General features: G+C 42.6%; 2 protein-coding genes across 3 annotated transcripts in view; both read right to left on the bottom strand.

Moving 5' to 3' along the window:
- Positions 1–20,916, bottom strand: part of IMPA2 (inositol monophosphatase 2) — a 288,143-nt gene that overhangs the window by 212,812 nt on the left and 54,415 nt on the right. The gene's annotated exons all lie outside the window — the stretch shown is intronic.
- Positions 337–9,935, bottom strand: TUBB6 (tubulin beta 6 class V). 2 transcript variants are annotated; one of them, XM_063130525.1, is made up of 4 exons: positions 9,783–9,935; positions 8,792–8,900; positions 4,200–4,310; positions 337–1,939 (listed from the first exon to the last, which is right to left on the bottom strand). In XM_063130525.1, the coding sequence occupies exons 1-4, from the start codon at positions 9,837–9,839 to the stop codon at positions 876–878; spliced, it is 1,341 nt and encodes a 446-aa protein (XP_062986595.1). In that variant the 5' UTR covers positions 9,840–9,935; the 3' UTR covers positions 337–875. The 2 variants fall into 2 exon arrangements, with proteins under 2 accessions (XP_062986595.1, XP_062986596.1); XM_063130526.1 differs by lacking the exon at positions 8,792–8,900 and having other exon boundaries at positions 9,783–9,909.

Below are 20,916 nucleotides of genomic sequence, written 5' to 3' on the forward strand. Positions count from 1 at the left end.
CTGCCCAAGGGTGGACCACATCCACCTTACATATTTCTATAGTTGAGTGTGTAGAATCTGCACCCCACAACATGTGGCCTTTTTCTATGGAGCCAGCAAGGAATTAATTAAACTTGTTGGGGTGGATCCAGGAGCTGCCATCCATGAATGGGAGCACTCTGTTCCTGGACAATGCTTCTGCCTGATTTCTGGGGATCTCCCTCCCCTACGTATAGCATTTTCAAGGGGGGGAGGAGGGGGGCATGGAAGACTGCTTCCAGCCTGAATCTGGAATACAACCCAATGTGTTTGAGCAGTAGTGTACAAACATGTAATATGCAAAAGATTAAAGAGACCTTTTCCATTATTTTTATTGACAGAGTTTGTTCCCAGCAACTTAATACTGTATACCCAATACAAAACAGCACTCAAAAGGCTCACCAACACTACAATTCTAGAATCTATTTCCTTAGATGTAAGTCCCACTGGCATCAACAGTGCTTACTTTCAAGTACCTTTGCATAAGATCATAGCTGGTCATTTTTCTGATTCGCAGTTTGAGGGAAATCAATATAGCTGTATTTTTAAAACCAAAAAAATCCTCTGCTCTGTTTCTTTCTGGGAGACAAGTACACTTATTTAATGTGTCTAGTGGCATCTAAAGTTTAAGCCAAACTTCTCCAACCAAGAGAATAAATGACTATATCGACCAGAGCAGAATCTTAGATAACATCTGGTGCAGAGCATTCAACATCCACTCCAAAGTCAGTAGCGGCTAAGAAGACCCAGCCCCTGAAAAATAAGCCCTACTACATATTCTTTACTATCCTGGAAAAGACTTGAGCTAGAGCTAGCTATTCAGACTTGAGCATTTCTAGAACAGCGTTAAATAGGCTCTATTCATTAAGTTCTTCCTCCTCCTCTTCAAATGTTTCCTCGCCATCATTCGCTGTAGCTTCTTGGTACTGCTGGTACTCAGACACAAGGTCATTCATGTTGCTTTCTGCTTCTGTAAATTCCATCTCATCCATTCCTTCGCCTGTAAACCAGTGAAGAAAGGCTTTTCTCTTGAACATGGCTGAGAATTGCTCTGAGATTCTTTTGAAGAGCTCTTGAATAGCTGTGCTGTTGCCAATAAACGTGGAGGCCATCTTAAGGCCTCGGGGTGCTATATCGCAAACTGCTACTTTGACATTATTTGGGATCCATTCCACAAAGTAGCTGCTGTTCTTGTTCTGGATGGCCAGCATCTGTTCGTCAACCTCTTTCATGGACATGGGACCTCGGAAGACTGTAGCTACCGTCAGATACCGTCCACGTCTTGGGTCACAAGCTGCCATCATGTTTTTGGCATCAAACATCTGTTGAGTGAGCTCTGGTACTGTGAGGGCCCGATATTGCTGGCTGCCTCTGGCAGTCAACGGAGCAAATCCTGGCATAAAAAAGTGTAAACGTGGGAATGGAACCATATTGACTGCCAGCTTGCGTAGATCTGCATTTAGTTGGCCTGGAAAACGCAATGATGTCGTTACCCCGCTCATTGTAGCAGACACCAAGTGGTTCAGATCACCATATGTTGGAGTGGTGAGCTTCAGAGTACGGAAGCAAATATCGTATAAGGCTTCGTTATCAATACAGTAGGTTTCATCTGTATTTTCAACCAGCTGGTGGACTGAGAGTGTGGCATTATATGGTTCCACTACAGTATCAGAGACTTTAGGTGATGGCATGACACTGAAGGTATTCATTATCCTATCAGGATATTCTTCTCGGATTTTGCTGATGAGTAGTGTTCCCATCCCAGAACCTGTACCTCCTCCAAGGGAATGAGTGAGCTGAAATCCCTGCAAGCAATCACAGTGTTCACATTCTTTCCTTACTATATCAAGCACCGAATCTACCAGCTCTGCTCCTTCTGTATAATGTCCTTTGGCCCAGTTATTTCCAGCACCTGTTTGTCCTGAGATATCATAACAAAAGGGGAGAGAACAGGTTTACCAAAACAGGAAAGAACAATGAACTCAAAATATCAGTAACAATGGCTTCTCACTATTGAAAACTCCAACATTTTAGCACTATATTTGAGCCAGCACCTTTCAATAACTGTAGTTAACTGCCAAATAATATCCAAAACATCCTTTAAAAGCCATGTGTAATTTTTTGCTCAGATATCTACGAAGGCACCACAGAAGTCATATAGAAAACTGGACACAGTTCTGGCACTCCTCCTCTGCCATTCAGCATCCCTTAGTGCAGAGGTGGGCAGACTCAGGCTTGTCAGATCTATTTTGCTTTTTTACCAGAATCCCAAGATCAACCAAACAGTGGGAGATGCAAAAGACATATACTTAGGGCCAGTTCACACACAATCAAAATAAGCTTATTTAAAACAAGCTACTAGGCTCAGAATGTACTCAGATGTATCTTGGTTTTTTCTTAATCCAAAGACCTGAATCACACGATAAAAATAAGCCACTGTGGTTCTCACTACACCTAGGTTATTGAAGAGTTGCTTTTCCCCTCAAACAAGCCATGCCACCCAGGTTCGGATGACCCGACAAGCCACGCCTGGGCAGTGGTAAGCCATGGTGGCTTATCTTGATAATGTGAATCGGATCTTAGAATTAAAACAAAACGAAACAGGGTACCTCTGAGCACATTCTGAGCCTAGGAATGTGTTTTCAGTACCAGAACTGGACTGAGCACACAAGTCCTTTCACATAAAAGCTCACTCTTCATTATCCCTTTCTTCGTTTCAGCAGCCTAATTTAGGTGGAAAAAGTCATTTTGCAGTTGCAATTGGGAATCAGAAACATAAGAATAGATGCACTGAAATTAACAGAACTTAGTTCCCATTTATTTCAATGAGTATACTCTAAGTATGACTTACGTTGGATTTTACCCATAGCGTTCCAGCACTGAAATATTTAGGGCACAATCCTACGCATATTTAGACAGAAAACAAGTCTTACAACTCCCAGCATTCCCCAGCCAGCCATACTGATGGAGTCTCAGTAAAACCAGAGGAAGAATAGCAACTACTTAAGTGATTAGTAGTCACTTGCTCCTTGAAAATTTGCATCAAATACTAATTCCATGTATGCATTTTTAAGGCTGCCATCTTAATCACATTTACTAGGGAGTGGAATTTACTTCTGAGTAATTATGCATGGGATTGTGCTGCATGCATGATGTAAAGTCCTTTGCAAGGACTTTTCCACTTCGTTTCCATACAAGGAGGCTTGGGTCTGAAGTTATATGCAAAGATGATCCGAATCGACATATCAGCTAACAGAAGGCTTCAGCACTTGCACTCTTTCCAACATGGTTGTTTTGCTCATTTTCACATGGAGGACATGCCAGGCAAACTCCTCCTCTCATGAACCTGAGATGCTGAAGTCACCACAATCTTATCATCCCAAATATGGACAAATAAATCAGCCCATATTATCTAGTTTAGGTCCAACAATTGAACTGTGTGACATGCAAACCTATTTTTTTCCTGATTTAATATAAAATATAATATCAAAATGACAAGGAAAACTGTTGACATAGCTTTTGAGCAACATGTCTTTGAACATTTTTCTGACATTAGTTTGAACTTCTCTCTTCTTCTCCTTCCCCTCCTTTTCTTTAGCCCAGCACACATTGCTCTGTTTTATGTTTTGTTTTGTTTTTCTTTCCAAATTTAGCATTGCAGCCAGTTGCCCAGGAAACCACTTCTTTCTTTAAAACAGCAAAAGAGAAATGATAGTAATTTTCTAAATTTCCAGAGGGGGCAGTTGCATTAGTCTGTCGCAGCAAAAAAGACACTTCTGGCACCTTAAAGACTAACACATTTAAATATGACATTAGCCAGCCTTCCCCATCTTGAAGCTCTCCATCAGCCCTTGCCAGCATGGTCAGGAATGCTGGGGATTGTAGTCCAAAAGAAATGGAGGGCACCAAGTTGGGAGGAGGCTGGCATAAGTTGTCCTGCGCTAGAGTCTAGTCCAATAAATTCTGCAATAATTCCGCAAGACACACAGAAATGCATTGGCAATCTGCATGCAGCTTTTGGGCAACATTTTGCATTTCCTGAGTTAATTTAATGGGAAAGAGAAAGGCACTCGCCAAAACTGCCAGTAAGCAAGGGTGTACATGCTTTGCCTCTTGCATGCATTTCTATGCATAATCTACTTGGCAAGTTTTGTGTTTCCAACAGAAAATCATTAACATACCAAATATGAAATTATCGGGTCGGAAGAGTTGTCCAAATGGGCCAGATCGTACGCTATCCATGGTTCCAGGTTCCAAGTCCACCAAAATTGCTCTGGGCACATATGTTTGGGCTATAAGGAAAAAAATGCATCTTTATTTGCAATTTAGTCTATAAAATGGATTACCTTTCTATCACAGAAAATTGTATTCATGTTGTTATTTATCATTTTCAGGTAGCTTAACTTATGTTTATACTATCTCATTTTTACATGATATCAGAAAACAGGCACTAACTTTCTCACTACCAGTATCACCAACCTTGGGTACTGGCCTGTCCCCTTCCTTTAAGTATCAAAGTGGTTTTTTATGACTTTCTTACATTCACCACAGATAGCTGACAACTTCACCACCTCACAGAGATCTCTCTCAATATCCTCCTCTTTACATATCATATCAAAGTTCTTAGTGAGTGTATAGGTACATGGATATCAATGTGCGAGCTTGTGCTACTTTTAAAAACAAAACAGTACAAACTCTGAACCCATGATCTTGAGAGGAAGAAGCAAATATGCATAGGGAATGTGTGGAGATTAGTACTGGAACAATAAAGAAACACTGTAATGAAATGTTGTAACCATATCCTAGACCTTCAGTCCAAAACACATTCCCACGGAATAGAATGGGATTTTCTTCTGAATAAACGTGCATAGGATTGCAGTGTTTGTTTGCTAATAATAAAGCTAATGGAGTTTTCTTGTTCCTTCATGTACCACTTCTAAACCTAACTGCAAGATCCAAAATGACCTCTCCTGGCATGAATCTACCTGTACACTATTTTCATCATCTAACGTCCTCCTCCAGATGCCTCTTCTGAGGGAGGCTCAGAAGACGGCAACAACAGAGAGGGCCTTCTCAGTGGTGGCACCCAATTATGGAAGTATCTCCTTGATGTGGCCTGCCTGGCACCAGTACTGTTATCTTTTTGGTGCCAGGTTAAAACTTTCCTCTTCTCTCAGTCATTTGGCAGCATATGATGAGATTTTAATCAGGTCCTGGATTTCTCTTATTGATAGTTTAAAAACTGTTTAAACATATGTGTGTCTGTGTATGTTTATATTTTTGTATGTAATGATCTTTTAATACTGAATATAATGTATTTTTAATGGCTTTTAATATTTGTAACCCACCCAGAGAGATTTGTCTATTGGGCAGTATAGAAATATAATGAATGAAAATGAATTACATTTAATGCTTCATCTGCTTTTAAATCTTATGGAGGACACTCCTGTTCTCTTATTGCTTAAAATGTTCCTACTGTTAGACTTCAGAAGACCTCATAAAAGGCAGGATTATCATGCCTCCCAGCACTACTTTGGATCTCCCTCCATCTCTGTCTTTCCCAGCTTTCATGGAACCATAAACATTATAATATGAAGATTTTTTCTACCCATTATCCCAAAGTGGTGGGGTTGCTTGGCATTCAGGTGGGCTCCCAGGGAGATAGGAGAGGAAGGATCTGCGGTGATTGGCAAGGCAGGTTGGGGATTTAAATGACAAATGTTGGTGTTAAGTGATGCCCATTGGGGCCAAAAATTCTAATTTCACATATGTAGTCTAGCTGCCTGTGTGTTACTGACCAGAAAAGGGATCTTGGAGTTGGGGTCAATGAAAACATCGACTCAATGTGCAACTGCTGTAAAAGTAATGCAGGTTCCATGATGGGGTTCATGAGGAAAGGAACAGAGAATAAAATTGCCACCATCATAATGCCTTTATTCAAATCTATGGTGTAATCACGCTTGGAATACCACATTCCGGTCAAAAAGGACATTGTTGTAGAGGTGGAAAAGGTGCAGAAAAGGGCAACCAAAATGATCAAGGAGCTGGAGCACTTCCCCTATGAGGAAAGGTTACAACATGTGGGTCTTTTTAGCTTTAGAGAAAAGCTAAGAGGGGGACAAAGTAGAGGTGTATAAAATTATGCATGATGTGAAGAAAGTGAAGGGTGGGTTTCCTCCCACTCTCATAATACTAGAACACAGGGGTCATCCAATGAAGCTGAATGGTGGGAGTTTCAGGACAAAGGAAAATGCTTTTTCACACAGCACATAGTTAAACTGTGGAACTTAAAGACTATAAGATATGATGGGGGATTAGAGAAATGCATGGAGGATAAGGCTATCAGGAGCTACTAGTCCTAATGGTGATATATTACCCCCAGTATTGGAGGCAGTATGCCTCCCAACACCAGCTGCTGGGGAATATGAATGGCAGGGTGCTATTTTACTCATGTCCTACTTGTAGGTACCCCATGGGCATCTGGTTGGCCACTGTGGAAACCTGATGCTAGACTAGGTAGGCCTTTGGTGTGATCCAGCAGGGATCTTATATTCTTATACAGCATTTTGACACTCTCAAGAACTCTAGTTTGCTTGCTGGTTGCCATTAATTTCCTGGCAATATTAGGGAAGTTGATGTAATTGTTGCTGATAAAGCAGAGTCCTATGTTTCTCTTCTCCCACCAAGAATGGTCCCCTAGTAGGACATGGACATAACAGATGGTGCTAGGGAAAACAGCAAAGGAAGGCATTAGCATCAGTAGCATGCATCCATTTGCTGCTTCCCCTGCCAAATTCCATATCCCTGTTGTCCCTTAAAGCAACCCAAGCACGTAGAGGCCATGGCACGATTGCTGTGACTCTTAAAAACTACTACTACTACTACTACTACTACTACTACAGAGTTAGCCCAGAGAAGAGGAATAGCTCCACCATCATCCCTTCCACCAGGTTCCACCATGACTGGAATCTTTTTTGTGCTTCCTGCCTGCTAACAATATGTCAAGCTGCAGGAGGATTAGAACAGACAGACACTGCAACACTACATAATAGTGAAAAGCCAGGAATGGAAGGGCCTCACACAACCAAAAATGTTGGGAACCTTTATATTGTGGGGGGGGGGGGGGGGAGAATGAACTGCCCAATTTGGAATTCACCCAGGACAAAAGCTTAACAGGCTCATATTTGTAAAGAACAGTGGAATTTCATGCTATTGGGTTGGGACAATGGTTTGTGGCATTTAGGGAATTGCTCTTAGTGAACTGCTGTTAGCAACAACTGAAGTACTGCAAATGTTGCCCTCTTGAGCATGCCTGAATCAAAAGCAACACTGCCTGAGACCTTACAGCAGGGATGGGCAACTATTTTTGGATCCAAGGACCACACAAACAATTGGTGGTGCATCACGGACCGCTAGCACACGCATGTGCACACACACACACACACACACAGAAACACAAATGCACACAGACACCCTCCCTCCCCATCTGAGTGTGAGGGGATGGGTGGATTTAAATGTCCCTCTTCCTCTATTATTTCCCTGGCTCTATTTTTAGAAGGCAAGCCATGCAGTGTAGGAACTCCTTCATACTTGCTCTTCGACAAGCACCATATACATAAATGGTATTACATAACATATATGTTGTGCTGTATTTTCTCTATGGTTCTTCAATATCTTTTCAAACCTTGGAAAATCTTACTTTTGAGGAAAAGACAGAACAATGGTGCAATCCCTGCAGGTGTTGATCACCTTAGGGCAGGTGTTATTTAATATAATAAAATAATATTAACTGCACAGCAGCAATTAAATGAAAATACTGCATATTTAAATTTGGATTTTTAAAACCCTTTCTGCTACAATTCCACCTGTAGCTTTCAGCAAAATTACAATGAATGGATGGTGCTAACCACAGCCAGTCGCCTTGAGTGACAAGTCACCTCCTCCACCTCTGGGAGCAAACCCTTGCACTCTTCAGTTCTAGCTCTTCCCTTTTTAGAAATCAAGCACTGGTCCCAGCCACAAAGGGATGGTGCCAAATAATGCACACGGGTTTTCCATGAGGGGAAGGGGGGGGGGGAAGCTTTCCCATGGGTGTGGAAGCTAAATGCCTATGAAAAACAGAGGCTGCAACACTTAACTCCAAGCACCAATCAAAGGTGGAGGCTTTGTACAGAGCAAATGGAGGAGGGATGTCTCCCCTAGGAACTGGCTATATGCCCTTAAACAGGCCTGCCACCTACTTTGAGAACCCAGTAGTGGCAAGTTGTGTACCCAGTTGTGTAAGAAAAGTATGCCCAAAGCCTTACAAACAAGACCCTTCAAACTTTAAATAGAAATAAAATAAAGCGGAGACCCTCCAAACATTGAATGGTGTGTCCAAGTGCCCATTTCTGCGCTTGTGTGGCATGACGGTAGAATTACAGAATGCACACGGCCTTGCTCTCCAGCTGCAATTAAACTGGAAATCAAACCCAGTTTAGCGTTAACACGGCAGAGTTTTCTATGTTAAAAAAAGGAGACCATTTGGGAATGAACTTGTTGTATTTCACACCCTTCTTTCTCTCTCTCTCTCTGAAACTACCACCTAGAGCGAAGACAATGAGCTTAAAATTGCAAAGGCTGGATGGCTGATTCATGGAACCACACAGCACGCACACACTGTCTAATAAAGTTTGTAGAGGGAAAGCGTGAGCAGCCCCGTTTGCTTTCTTTGTCATTTCTCCTCCCGTAAGGGAGTCGCATCACTACCCTTGGCCAATAACTCCACACTTACAGGATGATTCATTGTAGTAGACGTTGATCCTCTCCAGCTGCAACGGTGAATCACCAACATAGCCTCCGGCTGGGTCAATGCCGTGTTCGTCACTGATCACTTCCCAAAACTTTGAGTGGCAAAAGGAAAAGAAAAGTGAGACAAACTCTGTGCAAGAAGAAACCGGAGAGCTCTGTTCTCACCAGCCCGCGTGTGTATTTCCCCCCCTTACTCACACGCCCCCCTCTCACTAATTACAAGTCATCCAAACCCACCCATCCTTGGCAAGGACAGACCAGGCCTTCAAGGCATGCGTTGCAGCAACAGCTGCCGAATGCTTGACATATTTGAGAGCTGCTCCTCTGAGCCCCTCCCTGCTCCTGGCTTGAACAGTGGAGAAGATAATAGGGTGGGGCTGGAAAACGAGACAAAAACTAGGCAGATTCACATTAGGATTTCAAACGAAAGAGGAAACAGTTCAGATCTCAGCACTCTATCTATTTGGGGTTGTTACCCTTGTCTTTCTTTCTCTGATTTTTTTGTTTAAATCCTGCTGCCTCCGTATTTCCCCCCTGGTTTCAGTTTTTCCAAAGCCTTTTATGGTCAACATGAAAGAGGCGAGTTATTTAGTTCCCATTTTGGTGGGTTTCCAGCTCACTAGCCTATGACTGCACACACACACAGAGTTTCCTGCAGAAGAAGAAACTTTTCCCCAACATAAATGAAACTTTTACAGAGCACTTTATCACAATACTGTTGAATTAAGGTACGAAATAATTAAACATACCTTTCCATAAATACCTTCTTCTGCAGATAAACGTTTGAAAGAGAGAGAGAAAGTATGGTACTACAACAAGTAGCTCGTTCTGTACCTGAACCACCAGGATTTACAATTGGAACTACCAGGTACTCTATATTTCAATATAACAACAACAACAACAACAACAAATAATAATTATAATAATAATAGTAATAATGATAATGATAATGATGATGAAGAAGAAGCCCATACCTTGGTTCCAATTTGGTTTCCGCACTGGCCAGCCTGGATGTGAACTATTTCCCTCATGGCGATATTTATACCAGCTCCCGGTCTGTCTGCCTCTGCTTCTCTCTCTCTTCCTGACTATACTTTGTAGAGTTCAGCTATGTGCAATGTGCCTGCCTCAATGAACGTTTTATTGGCTCCCGCTCGGTGATTCACCCTCCCAGCTCTGCTCACTCTGCAACTTCACAGGAGAATGGTGAGGGGGGTGGGGGTGAGCAGAAGCAACTGGCTCTGCCCCTCTGCCCAGCCTTCACTGGGACTGTGTCTATATGTGAATGGCATTTCATCTCGTTGTTTCCAAGCCCAGTTTTAACATTTGGAGACCAGAAGTTTCTGTATTTTTCATTGCTGCACAAATTCTCATTCTACATGCTAGCAGCTCACTTGTACTGGACTGGTACGAAATTCCAGTAGCTTATATCAGGCTGCCACTAAATAACTGGACGGGATAATTCAGCGATTAGCCTAGCATACACTGCTGGTACCTGCAGGTCCAAAGAGTGGAAGAATCAAAGAAAAGTCTGTACTATGCACTTTCACTCATGCAACCAGATGCCTCCATGTGGGATGTCTATACTTGCCATATACCCCATGGTGGCTGCACAGTGGTGCAGCATTGTTTATATGATGATGCTGCCAACTCGCACCCACCGGGAGCTTTTCCCCTGAAACTGTGCACTTAAAAAGTTGCTGACTTAACCCGACATTTTGCTTTACTCCGTGGTTACCACCTTCTTTGTTCCATCTATGGGTGGCACCCTTGCTTTGCATTGAGGCTGGGGGCGTTCCGTGGGGCGGCGGATCGAGGCCCCTGGTAGGATGGGGGGGGACACACAGGAAGGCCAGGCAGAAGACAGGTTTGACAAGCTGGATGGCCCCTGGCACTGCTTGGAAAGCCCACACTCCCTCCTGCTGTGGGGATTTGCCACTCCTGCCCCACAGCTGTGATGCTGCAGGGTTTTGAAGGAATGAGCAGCAATGCAACACCATCAAGGCACCCCCTCATATGTAAACTCCACTGAGTTCTGTGGGGCTTATTCCCAAGTAAATGTGTATAGGATTATCACCTTTAATTAGGAATGGTGTGACAAGCAACAACTCAAAATCTCTGCATTACAGCAAAAAATAGAAGCGCGATCCTATGCATGTCAGACAGAAAAAAAGTCATACACTCTTTGTAAAATGCCTAGAGAGCTTCAGCTATGGGGTGGTATATAAATGTTAATAACAACAACAGCAGCAGCCCCCCAACATGCCCACCAAACGATCAGATGCAAAATTCACCTGCTGTGTTGTGCTGCTGCAGACATTGCCTTATGTCAGAAATGGCTCCAGGTTATTCCTTTTCTTTGTTTAACAGCCAAATGCCCCTTTCATCACATTTTTGAGCAAGTCATGCCTGCTATGCAAAACGGGCCCTTCCTTTAGACTTTGGGATGGTCTAAGTGCCATGGACACTGAGGAGCAATTGGAATCTGAGTGATGCCCACCTGCTAGATTGGGGTGTGAAAGAGTTTCATCAGGCAGATTATTGCGAGAAGGACTGAAAACAAGTGTTTTGTATTCGCTTGGCAGAGAGATTACTCAGGTTTGGAAGGAGCAGCAGGACAAATGTAGCTTTGGGACTTGCACTGCTGGTCTCTGTGCATGTTCTGGCATCCCTGTCACGCCAGCTCAACCAACTTGAACATACGTAAATAAATGGATCATTACCATGGGCAGAACAAAGCCACAGTTAAATATTTCAAAGTTAAATATTTCAAAGTCCCACTTATTTCAAAGGGGGAATTGAAGCATGCACTTAATATCTTATTGAAATCCATAGGACATAAAACGTTTAAATTTTGGATGGAAGTTTATATAACATTGAAAGACTGTTGGAGGGAGTCACATGGCTAGGCCTCCTCCCTGCGGCTGACTTGTGTCATGACCACACACCCCAGTGCTGATACCCTCAGCAGAAATGCACTGTTCCTCTCCCCATCATTCATGAATCTGGCTTCATGGAGAGGCATTTGGGAAATGCCTCTCCATGAAGCCAGCTCATGTGTTCATGCTGCCTCCTCCCACAGTCCTTCCATGTGTATGTGAGAGCTACCAGGGAGGCCTTACTGGTCATTCCACAACCAATAGAATGTTGCCAGGTACCAGCACATAAGCGAGTCCTTCTCAGTAGTGGCACCCACCCTCTGGAACATTCTCCCATGCATGGTTTGAAAGGCAGAAACTGCGGTAAATTTCAAATGCCTCTTGAAAACATGCTTTGTCCCATGGGGTTCCGCTGACTAGTAATGGTGGCCTGTTTATTGTCATTCTTGCAGGAAAGTTTTTAAATTATTATTTTATATTGTTTTAATACCATATTATATTTGATGTGAACTACTTAGTATGTGTTTTTTCATATTAAGTGCCAAAGCAGTACTATAAATAAATAAATATGTATTATGGGAGGTCAGGTTGTATGAATTTCCCTTATGCTAAGGAAAGAAGAGCACAGAAAAATACTGTAAAAGGTTGTCACCCTTCATTCCATTCCAAGAATGTCTCTACATTAAGGTAAAAAACTGCACTCTTACCAGGGTTTCTTCTGTAGTCTTTCTGCGTTTTTGACTGGTTCCTTTAGATGGCAACCAACCATGTGATTTTGAATTGAAAACTTCCCTTCTCAGCAATGCTATTCTGTTATATGAAACATTGCCATCTAGTGGCAGAATTATAGCACTATGCTGGCTTTACACGCTGGGGAAATCCCATGATAATTTAAATACTGCATTATCTCTGGGTTTGTTTTTTTTAATAAAAAAGCAAGATTACCGGGGAAAAGCCCAAGAGATGCCTGGAGGTTGAGAGCATCATGTAAAAGTCCCGCAAACTTCCGTGATCATGAGCATGCAATAAATCGCTCAGATAGAGAAGCTCTAAGCATATGAGACAAAATAATATACATGGCGGCTGTTTTGTTTTGTTGTTGTTTATTCGTTCAGTCGCTTCTGACTCTTCGTGACTTCATGGACCAGCCCACGCCAGAGCTTTCTGTTGGCTGTCGCTATCCCTAGCTTCCCCAAGGTCAAGTCTGTCACCTCCAGAATATCATCCATCCATCTTGCCCTTGGTCGGCCCCTCTTCCTTTTGCCTTCCACTTTCCCTAGCATCAGCCTCTTCTCCAGGGTATCCTGTCTTCTCATTATGTTGCCAAATTACTTCAGTTTTGCCTTTAATACCATTCCCTCAAGTGAGCAGTCTGGCTTTATTTCCTGGCGTATGGACTGGTTTGATCTTCTTGCAGTCCAAGGCACTCTCAGAATTTTCCTCCAACACCACAGTTCAAAAGCATCTATCTTCCTTTGCTCAGCTTTCCTTATGGTCCAGCTCTCGCAGCCATAGGTTACTACGTGGAATACCGTTGCTTTAACTATGCAGACCTTTGTTGTCAGTGTGGTGTCTCTGCTCTTAACTGTTTTATCAAGATTTGTCATTGCTCTCTTCCCAAGAAGTAAACGTCTTCTGATTTCCTGTCTGCAGTCAGCGTCTGCAGTCATCTTTGCGCCCAGAAATACATAGTCTGTTACTGCCTCCACGTTTTCTCCCTCTATTTGCCAGTTATCAATCAAGCTGGTTGCCATAATTTTTTTTTTTTTGAGGTTTAACTGCAACCCAGCTTTTGCACTTTCTTCTTTCACCTTCATCATAAGGCTCCTCAGCTCCTCCTCGCTTTCAGCCATCAAAGTGGTGTCATCTGCATATCGGAGGTTGTTAATGTTTCCTCCTGCGATTTAAACTCCAGCCTTGGATTCGTCAAGCCCAGCATGTCGCATGATGTGTTCTGCATACAAGTTGAATAGGTAAGGTGAGAGTATATTTTAAGCATTTAAGAATGAGACATACGTAGTTGGTATTAAAAAGCCACTATTCTGAAGTATTGGTAAAATACAAAAAAAAAAAAAATGGTGATTAGTAAATTGGTGTGGAACCAAAGACACAGTCACTCATTTCAAGCAGTCTCTGTATGATACTAAAAAGGTCCCATGGAAAATGTTGCTTAATGTCCTGTGGTGGTGGGGGACTGCAATTCTTCCCTATTTAGTTGGTCATGAGATCTGTTTTGCTAAGCCTTTTCCTCCTTTTCAGGAAACGCGTTTATATTCTGTGTGGTATTGTTCTTTGGAACATTCCTGCTTGCTGATAGACTTTATCAAAGCTAGTAAAGAAAGGCCATCAATAGAATTGCACTTGGAAATTTCGGCAGAAGAAGGAGATGGTGAAATTGATTTCCACTGGGCTCCGTGGTAAAATCCTCACCTAACTTCTATAGCCGCCATTTAATTTATTTGTTCAATGTATTAAAAATATTTATACATTGCTTTTCTGCCCAACAGGGCCCTCAAAACAATGTGCAATAAAATCGAACGGATTTTACAAGATTTACGGATTTTAACGGAGCCACAAGAGCTAAAAACAAAAACAAAGTTATTTTTAAAAATAGATAAAATACAAAATGCCTGGCGCTGTGCCTGCTCCAGGTTTTTTGGGTGACCTTGGGCAAGACACCCTCCATCGGTCCCCATGCCTCACGGTGTGAATCTCCTTTCTCACACACCCCATTGCTATTGCTGCTTCTCCCTAGTTCTCATCCTTGTTACCACTTTCTTCCTCAACAGGCAAAGAGCCAGTGAGCAAATATCCAAGGGAAACACTAAAGAATGTTCAAACTATCAGACAGTGGCACTTATTTCACATGCCAGCAAGGTAATGCTCAAGATCCTGCAAGGTAGACTCCAGCAATTCATGGAGTGAGAATTGCCAGATGTACAAGCTGGGTTTAGAAAAGGCAGAGGAACTAGAGACCAAATTGCCAATATCCACTGGATAATGGAGAAAGCCAGGGAGTTCCAGAAAAACATCTATTTCTGTTTTATTGACTATTCTAAAGCCTTTGACTGTGTGGATCATAACAAACTGTGGCAAGTTCTTGGTGGTATGGGGATACCAAGTCATCTTGTCTGCCTCCTGAGGAATCTGTATAACGAACAAATAGCAACGGTAAGAACAGACCATGGAACAACGGACTGGTTTAAGATTGGGAAAGGAGTATGTCAGGGTTGTATACTCTCACCTTACCTATTCAACTTGTATGCAGAACACATCATGCGACGTGCTGGGCCTGACGAATCCAAGGCTGGAGTTAAAATCGCAGGAAGAAACATTAACAATCTCAGATATGCAGATGACAGCACATTGATGGCTGAAAGCGAGGAGGAGCTGAGGAGCCTTATGACAAAGGTGAAAGAAGAAAGTGCAAAAGCTGGGTTGCAGTTAAACCTCAAAAAAAAAAAAAAAGATTATGGCAACCAGCTTGATTGATAACTGGCAAATAGAGGGAGAAAACGTGGACGCAGTGACAGACTTTGTATTTCTGGGCGCAAAGATGACTGCAGACGCTGACTGCAGACAGGAAATCAGAAGACGTTTACTTCTTGGGAGGAGAGCGATGACAAATCTTGATAAAATAGTTAAGAGCAGAGACACCACACTGACAACAAAGGTCCGCATAGTTAAAGCAATGGTATTCCCCGTAGTAACCTATGGCTGCGAGAGCTGGACCATAAGGAAAGCTGAGCAAAGGAAGATAGATGCTTTTGAACTGTGTTGTTGGAGGAAAATTCTGAGAGTGCCTTGGACTGCAAGAAGATCAAACCAGTCCATACTCCAGGAAATAAAGCCAGACTGCTCACTTGAGGGAATGGTATTAAAGGCAAAACTGAAGTACTTTGGCCACATAATGAGAAGACAGGATACCCTGGAGAAGAGGCTGATGCTAGGGAAAGCGGAAGGCAAAAGGAAGAGGGGCCGACCAAGGGCAAGATGGATGGATGATATTCTGGAGGTGACAGACTTGACCTTGGGGGAGCTGGGGGTGGCAACAGCCAACAGAAAGCTCTGGCGTGGGCTGGTCCATGAAGTCACGAAGAGTCGGAAGCGACTGAACGAATAAACAACAAAATTTGCTGCTCCGCTTTCTCACCACTGTTGTCTGAACCAGAGCAAGGGGCAGGTGAACAAGCAGGCCGCAAAAATGAAGAGGAAGAGCAAGCTCAGGGGTCGCTTATCAGTGGCCCCTTGTTGGGTGTGGGCCCTGGGCAGGTGGCCAACCATGTTGGCCCTGGACTGGCAAAACCATACAGTTTTAATGCCTATTTAAACTCAGTAGGGATGGATCCAGTCTGATCTCCCTTGGGAAGGAGTTCTGCCGTTGAGGTGCAGCTACAGAAAAAGCCCTGTCGTGTGTACTCACAACCTCACCTCTCTTGGTGGAGGGACAGGAGATAGGTCCTTTGAGGAAGTTCTGAAATTTACATCCAATATTTCATTTCCGCATTGTTGCCAATACCATCTCAGTAGAAACTAATATACTTCGCTTCTTTTTTCTTTTGCTGCATTGCTGTGAAAAAGGGAAGCAGTGGCTATCACATGTTTCCTCACACCAAGTAAGGCACCATGGAGTAAGCAGTGCAGCCTCAAGGAAGAGCAGGCAGTCGAACCGTTTACACTGAAGGGGAAGCAGCAATGATTTCCACATCAAACCACAGGAGTAGGACCACATTTGATAGTTAGAGGTTACAAGTTGCAGATCCTAAAAGGGCTGCTGTACTTTAACGTTTTGTGGAAGAATTTTGCCAAGTGTAGCTTTTCCCATCACAAAGCTATGGTGATGGGGATGTTCCCAGTTTTATCCAACTTCGAGGCATCAGAGCCCTCTTTGGGTCAGTCTCTGGCAATCCAATTGATAGCAAACAGTTGCTTTTTCTGTACGAGCCTATTAATCTGCTATATATACTTTCAGTTTCATCGCAGAATTGGGATTGGAGAAGCATTTCCTTTCCTGCTTTTATGCTACATAATCTCTAGGTGGCACTGTTGTATAGCAGAGTAGCACAAAAACTGCACTTTCTTTCACTACCACAATCAAATGCTGTATTTTCTCTGCTCTGAAAAACAACCTCACCAAAAGTGCTGGTTAGATACAGAAGCAAAACTGGAGTGTCATGATGTTTTCTAAAAAGGCTATAAACGACAGTGAGTAGGGAATGACAAGTGCACAACAAATGTGTTGTGTAGAAAAGCCCAGTGACAGATTGCTTTTTAGATGGTGATGTGTATTACGTTGCTTACTTCAAAATGTAGCAAGCCAGCTTATGCTGCACTTGGGGAACAATGCTCTTTCTGAATGGCCCTGAACATTTCCCCCCTAAGTCCTGTCTTAGTGGCACCACTAGAGCCAGGTCCAAACACCATATACTAAATCTTAATGCAAGCTACTTATATTCTATAGGCAGAGGGAGAGAATGCAATTATACCTTTAGACTTCTAGATTCATATGGCTTCAAGTAGGGCCTGCTTGTTCATTAAACTAATTATCGTAATAGTTTCCTTCATCTCCTATAACGTCTAGTGGATAATCTCTAGCTCATTCTGCATCAGACAGCATCCTTGACATATCACTCTGAAGAGTCTTGAAAAATTATTTGGTCATGTGTCATCCCAATGTCCATCAATGACAAGAACCAATGAACGGAAGGGGGAAGGAGAAGGGGTGGGGTGGGGTGGAGTGGACTGGGAGAGCAAACAAGTGAAAGGAGATTTCACCGTACAGTTACGATATCACAAACACACGTGCAAGGGGCCTTTAGCTTGATGTGCTAATGAAACGGAGATGGAAATCACGGAGGCAAACTAGGAAAAAAAAGTAGGTGTGATGGAGCCCCTAGATTCAGGACATAGCCACAGAAGCTTAAACTCCCAAACTATTTTTAAGTGACTATATAGAATTGTGAAATCATAGAATCATAGAATAGCAGAGTTGGAAGGGGCCTACAAAGCCATCGAGTCCAAGCCCCTGCTCAATGCAGGAATCCACCCTAAAGCATCCCTGACAGATGGTTGTCCAGCTGCCTCTTGAATGCCTCTAGTGTGGGAGAGCCCACAACTTCCCTAGGTAACTGATTCCATTGTCGTACTGCTCTAACAGTCAGGAAGTTTTTCCTGATGTTCAGCCGGAATCTGGCTTCCTTTAACTTGAGCCCATTATTCCGTGTCCTGCACTCTGGGAGATGCTACTACTCTTGATGACCGCAGCCTCTCTGTCAAACAAGACAGTATTGACCACAGTTAAAGAGATGATGAAAACCATGTCTTTCAGCAGAGCACTGAAAGAGTATGGTAAAAGTTCACAGAGGGGGGAATTGTCACATACTTGCATGTGATTTATTTTGGAAATGTTTTCTTCGGATGAAACCAGTTGTTAACACACAGACAAAAACTGTTTGCAGTGTTACCATATCCATGATTTAAAGGCAAATGAATGCTGAGAATGTAAAGAGGTCAGTATGGTCTCTATTTATCCATGGCCCATCCTACAGCCCGCCCACACTGAAAAATCCATTCCAAGGTCCATTTGTTAAACAGTGTGCCCAGAACATGGGGTTACATTACATGTCATTTGCTCAACAGAATGCATTGCATTGAGAAAGCAGAGCAAAGGCACAATTGTAATCTCTGCGCTGGCAACATTAAAGGAGGATGGCAGTTTGTTTTGTAAAACCACTGCTGCCCTTTCTTTGGTTTCACATGGGATTTAACATTAAAATAAAGTACGAAATTAATCCTCCTTGCTGTCCCTTGATAGATTACTGTGATCTGCTACAATGTAAACAACATTAATTTGGAAGATCTTCCAAATTGATGTTGTTTATATTGTAGTACTTGCTAGATGCTACCTGATATTCACAAAGTTCGTATTCGGACTTAGGAATACGTCTTTGTCATTTTCCCATACACCAATATAGAAAGGAAAATCTTTCTGGAGTGGGATGGAGCATTCTATTGCAATATAGGACTGAGCTATGCCAACATTTGGGAAGAGGACTGGTGATCTTGTGCTTCTTTGGGGGAGGGGTTATGTGGAAGTGGTGGAAGGAGGTGACCATGCATGTGTCTGCTGCTTACATATTATATTATTGTTCATGCTATTACTAAGGAACAGAATCAGTTAAAGTGCTAGATCCTGCAGCATCCTATCTAGATAAAGATTGAAACAGGAGTCAATTTTTTGTGTTGTGTTATGCGAACCAAGGCAGCAGGAATTGTTTGTGGGTTAGATAATCCTCAAATAACTCCCAAACAAGTCATGGGTTAAACAACCCCTGCCACTTGAGTTCACACTACATGACAAGCCAAGGTAAGCTGTATGCCCATGGGCACCAAGCAAAGTATGGCACCTCCAGGTGCCTGGCACAATGCAACAACCTCCACAGGTAAATAATGCCATGGTGGGCTGTCGTGTTGTGGGAACCAGGTCAATGTATCTATCAACTATTTGAAATTTGAATATAGGTTAAAGCTTAAGTAAATTTGACACCTTCAATTTCCACCCCCCTTCTCTGTAAAATGTAGCATACATGGTGCAAACATCAGAGCCAATAAACACACAAACTCCTATTTGAAGTCAAGGACAACTTTTTGGCACACTTTATATTTATTCAAAACAACTATCAATAAATGAGCCCTTTAATTAGTTTTTCACCATGACGAAAGGTGCAGTTTTTCACAGTTACAAACATACCTGATATTCAGTGGAGAAGAAAAGAAGAACTATTGGGGAACAAATCTACAGACTGACTTAATAAGTAACTTGGCCAACAAAACTACCTCAACATAACCATCAAGTAGCACATTTTAACACATAAAGCTAAGTGAAAGCCAATAAAGTAGATGAGAAGCTCAAAGTGTCTAAAGCTATACCTTTTATTGGATCAAAGAGTCTGTAAGCGTTGAGCTTCATGAAGCTCTTCTAAAGACAAAATGAAGAAATTGCAAAACATTATGATTTACAGCTTGTAAAGACACACAAGCAAACAGTAGCGAACATTTTATTAATAGTTGTCCCTCCTGAGGTATGGCCCTCCTGACAATTAAGCACATCAATAAGAGATAAAATAGCAAGAGGTTATACTCTGTTACCAAACAATTTGAGGTATTTATTCACAGTTTTGGAAATCCAACATGATTATTCAGCTTAATTTCCAAACATACATTTTAAAGGTGTTGGACAAGGAAATGAGTACAAAAAAGAGTGGTCACTTCGGAGAAATATTCACCTGCAAGCAATAGGTTGAACTTGTCCAAAATAATATTTTGCATGGTCTCTTAAGGCTCACTTGTTTTTAACCATGATGTTAATATTTGGAGAATTCCACCAGGATACATATAAGACCTGTTCAGACAAAACCATGGTTAGGCCACTAACCCTTTTGCAGCAAATGGTTAATGACCATGTTTAAACCTTGGGTATTAGGAATGGTTAGGAATGGTTCACATGACACACTAAGAGCTCCATCACACCTCCCCCCACCGCTTTCAGTCCACAGTTTCCCCCTCCATTTACTTAGCGGAGGCACGTTCACGTCTCTGTGTTATTGCACTAGTTCATCTTGTGACTTATTCACTCTCCCACTCCACCCCATCCCTTCTCCTTCCTCCTTCAGTTCATTGGTTCTTGTCCTTGATGGAGGTGGCCACCTCCATTCCGTTTTCGGATAACCCCTTCATTAGCTTATGGAAATTAACCCAAATGCTTACAACTCCCTCATTTTTAATGATAAGGAGATGAAACCTGGTACACCATTCCACCCATAAACATACACAACCCTCTGATTCTGCGTTAATCCACCCCTGCTCATTTATGAAGGGAACTGTGTCCCTTTCTGACCTTGAAAGTGACTACTTCCAGATTCTCCTCTCAACCTCTGGCCACCTGACAGAAAACCACCTTGAAAAGGTACAGATTTCTTTCTTTGCGCATCCCAAATGGTCCATGATCCCACCATTGGGCTACATTACCATGGTTCAACCACCAGGGTACATTGACAAATGCAGGATGAGGATGAAGAATAAGTATTTAGAAAGGGGGGAAGAATCCAGAGTAAATTTTGCATGCCACTCCTGCTGGCTGATCCCAGCCACACATGACCCTCCCTGCGCAACTGTGGCAAATCCTTTTGGAGTCCTTCAACTCCCCTGCTCACAATCACAGGGCTGGATT

The sequence above is a fragment of the Elgaria multicarinata genome, chromosome 7 (assembly GCF_023053635.1).
Source record: "Elgaria multicarinata webbii isolate HBS135686 ecotype San Diego chromosome 7, rElgMul1.1.pri, whole genome shotgun sequence".
Lineage (NCBI taxonomy): Eukaryota > Metazoa > Chordata > Lepidosauria > Squamata > Anguidae > Elgaria > Elgaria multicarinata.